The 3,884-nt window shown below is 37.6% G+C and overlaps 1 protein-coding gene across 1 annotated transcript in view; it reads right to left on the minus strand.

Annotated features, from left to right (window-relative positions):
- The window catches only part of LOC108579058 (serine/threonine-protein kinase tousled-like 2), a 77,727-nt gene that overhangs the window by 3,977 nt on the left and 69,866 nt on the right, over positions 1-3,884 (minus strand). Inside the window, exons 4-6 of the mRNA XM_017942492.1 lie at positions 824-914; positions 448-710; positions 62-295 (exon numbers count right to left, since the gene is read on the minus strand). Of these exons, the coding sequence (XP_017797981.1) occupies positions 62-295; positions 448-710; positions 824-914 (588 nt within the window). The remainder of the gene's footprint in view (positions 1-61; positions 296-447; positions 711-823; positions 915-3,884) is intronic.

Here is a 3,884-nt window from a genome sequence, read left to right on the forward strand (position 1 = left end):
ACTGAATTTTCATGGGTCGTTTCTTATAAAATGCTTGCAGGAATTACCGAATTTTGCTTACATTTGGGGTGTTAGTCTTCGCTTGCCTGACCTGGCTTGTCCTACTGAGGTTGGTAGGCCTTACCTGCACCTGCTTGCTGACCATCGAACCTGCAGGTTGTGTTGAGGCTGGTGGAGGAGGAGGTGGAGGTTGAGGATGAGGTCTTGGTGGCTGCATCAGTGAAGAAAATTCTGCCACTGAAGAATTGGGTGTTGTTACTTGCGGTGAAAGGAGTTGTTGAGGCGATGGTGGATACTGTTAAAAAATAATTATATACAATATCAGAAAGAGAATATAAAGGAAAAAATTATAAAGATGCCATAATTATATCATGAAAGTGAAAAATTATGTTACATAAAATGATATATATGATATACATGTATGTATAATTTGTATGTTATATTTACCATAGGATATCCTTGTTGAGGAGAAGGACTTTTAGCACCCCCATGCCGAATGGGGCTATTACCCAAATGATGCTTTGGAAAATACTCATTGATTTTTTTATTTTCAAGAGCAGTAACAGATCTAGATCCTTTACTTCCTACAGGTCCTCCTGTAATCCCTCCACCTCCATCATCAGCTTTACGTTTTCTTTTCCTTTCCGAAGGAGTTCTTGGTACCTTTTCTGGAGTATTTGGATCTACCTCCTTATCACTATGTGATGAGCCTATAATTGTATTAAAATTACCACAATTACAAAATAACATTTTTGCAGTGCTTAATTATTAAACAAAGACTTACTTTCCTCTTTTCAAATATAACAAAGATATACTAACTTACCAGTGCTCATGTTCGAGTCTTGACTATGAACTGACTGACCAGAGTTTACAGTTGATTGAGGTGCCATCTGAATTTGTGACCCAGCAGACATCTGAAATAAAAGAATATTGATATAAAATAATACCTAAAATTTACTCCTTTATAAGAAAATAATTTAAAAACGTAAGAAAATATCAATATGATACTACAATAATTAGACTAATGTTCATAAAAATATTGCGATAAAGAATAAGAACTATTATTTCGTAGAATTATTTATATCGAAAAATTTAATATAAGCTTGTTAGGCGAAACAACATGGAGAAAAATATCGCAACGCGAATCAAGATTCGATACTTGTAGAAGAGGTTACACTTCGAAAATCGTACCGGCGTATAAAATACTGGCTAACAAAAATCGCATGTTATTAAGACACAATTTATTGTAGAGAAGAGAACTTAGAAGGATAGAGAAAGACTAATAAAGAAAAAAGAAGAAAGAAGGATGTGCAAGTGAGAAAGAAGTAGGTTTAATAAGAAATGAAAAGAGAAAGAATGAGAATGAAAAAGACAGTACAGGAGAGAAAGAGAGAGAAGTGACACCTTCCAGGACAGCCTATGGTGGAGCCCCATAGTCGTATTTGCTATTTGAGCTAATAGACAGTATGTCAACCATAGGCACGGTTTCGCGCACAATTTGTACGTAAATGTCAATAGCACCGTATGAACAAAATGTGCGATATATGTTTAGAGCTAGAGGAATCACGACAAAATGGTGGACCCCAGCAGAGGGGAACGACGGAAGGGCAGGGAGTTACGGGGCTACAGAAGAGGTAAGAGGGAAGGCGACGGAAAATGGAGAGGGGGTGGAAGTAGAGAAACAGAGAGAATGGGAGATACAGAAGGGGGGTAGGAGGTAAGAACTCGATGGCAGAGGAGTGGTTAGATTGGGAACCACGGACGCGCTCCGCAAGGGGGCAGTTTTACTCACTGTTTCACATCTGAACTCTGGTCAAGCCGGCTAGTTAACTGGCTTTTCTATCGTACATAGTTTTCTCCATACGCACCAAACGCAGCCGCTAGGCAAACTGTCTTCGATTACCAACGATAACCGCGACGACACACTACGTCATTCGATATGTGACGTCGATTCTCCGATAAATTACGCACTCTTATTGTCATCAGCGGCGTGTCAGCCACGTTTACTCCGCGCGCGGTTAAGAACCCGGATTAATGGTAAGTCCTCATGGACGCGGTCACGCGTTTGCGCGTTTGCCAGGCGGAACGCACACGTTCGAATTCCATGCTCTGTCACTGACGTGCTTACGATTAAAAGCATCGCTACCACAAAGTATGTATTGCAAATATGGATGTATCGTTCAAAAAATTACGCTCCTATTTTGTATCCTTCTTTGAAATTGTTAATTTAAACAGATATTTATTCTATTTGCAATATACTCGGTGAAATGAGTAAAAATGTAAGAATATGATAATAAACAATATCTATGTATCACGTAAATCACGATATCACAAAATTGCAATAAGAAATAATTGCATATTTTATATTTTTTATATTATTGCAATATTACAAAAAAGAAATACATAGTAACAGAAGTGCAAAAAAAGAAAAAATATTGTAAGATTTTCATCTTACTTATTTAAATTTACTTGCTCTTGTATAAACATTGTAACATATTATTGTTTTCGCACTAAATTCTCTTAAATATTTTGTAAAGAATATACCGAACTAATGAAGAAGACAGTAATAATGAGGTTCTCACTGATATTTACTAATGAATGCACTAATGTTTTCATCAATTGGGTGCATTAAAATGTTGACGTATGTATTTATTCTCCCGGAAGTGATAATGTAGTATTATCAAACTATTCATGATAAAATTGGAAATGTACTTATTACGTCACGTGGTAAAACATTACAATATTGACTAACCATTTGATGGAATCAGAACAAAGATGAAAAGAAAGTAAACACAATATTTATGAAAGCATCGCTTATCTTCGACCCGTTGTGGCAATTCAAACTTACATCCAAAATATACCTTCATCTAAAAACATATTAAACTCGAGAAAAAGAATGTAACCTAAATTATATTGAATGTAATATTCGAATGAATGTAATTTTACAAATAAGACTATAGGTTAGCGAACTTTTTAAAAGTTGTGTCAAAAATAACGTGATTAAACATAATACTCTCGTATACATTCACTAATATTTGAACACAAATATTAAAAAATAGAAATGAAAAGATGAAGGAAACTTCAATTTAATACATAGACAAATTATAAATCAGAATTTACGAATATAAAAGTCTCTATCTGTTATAACGTAGAAAACTGATACACTTCTAGTTATCACCAATTAGAAAAATAACGAACTACAAAGGCAAGGATTTTATGGTTTACGGGTGATTTGTTTCGTTTTCTTGTATTTTACTGAACATGCCAGAAATCCAACAAAGGATAGGAAACTTCCTTATCGATGGATCAATGTCTGTGCCCGGAACTGGGCTAGAGGGCCGGGGAATCGTTTCTCCGGCAGCGATTTGCCTTTAAGTCAGCTTTGCCTATGTGCGCTTGCGTGAGTGTGCGTAAGCAGGGAGGTTACATGGGAAGTGTATACGAACATATACGAACCCAGTGAATCGGGACATGCGGATTTTACAGTGCACTCCTCTATTCCTGACGATTTGATCCTTGTATGACCATAACCATGGAGTCGTATTGAATGATCTAAACGCCACACGTAAGCTATCCTTTTGAACACTCACGAAGTTGGTTCACTTCGTATCTTCTTCGGCTATGCAGTTCCACTTGTAAAAGCGGCGTGCAGTTAGCGCGCCGGGTAAACAGCAACAGCACCAGCAGCACCGAGTGCCGTCAATGGCCACGATAAACGGCATTACGCGTACGTTTCACGGGCCACGAGCGAGCCAAAAACCCCGGTGTAGTCTCGCCTAATCGAAACGGAACTGGAACTGTCCGACTACCGTACCGTTCTCGCATACTACTACCTAGCGGAGGTTTCTGTTTCTCTCTTTCTTGGTTGCTCTCGCACTCCCTCC

Source organism: Habropoda laboriosa, unplaced genomic scaffold (assembly GCF_001263275.1).
Source record: "Habropoda laboriosa isolate 0110345459 unplaced genomic scaffold, ASM126327v1 scaffold42, whole genome shotgun sequence".
Lineage (NCBI taxonomy): Eukaryota > Metazoa > Arthropoda > Insecta > Hymenoptera > Apidae > Habropoda > Habropoda laboriosa.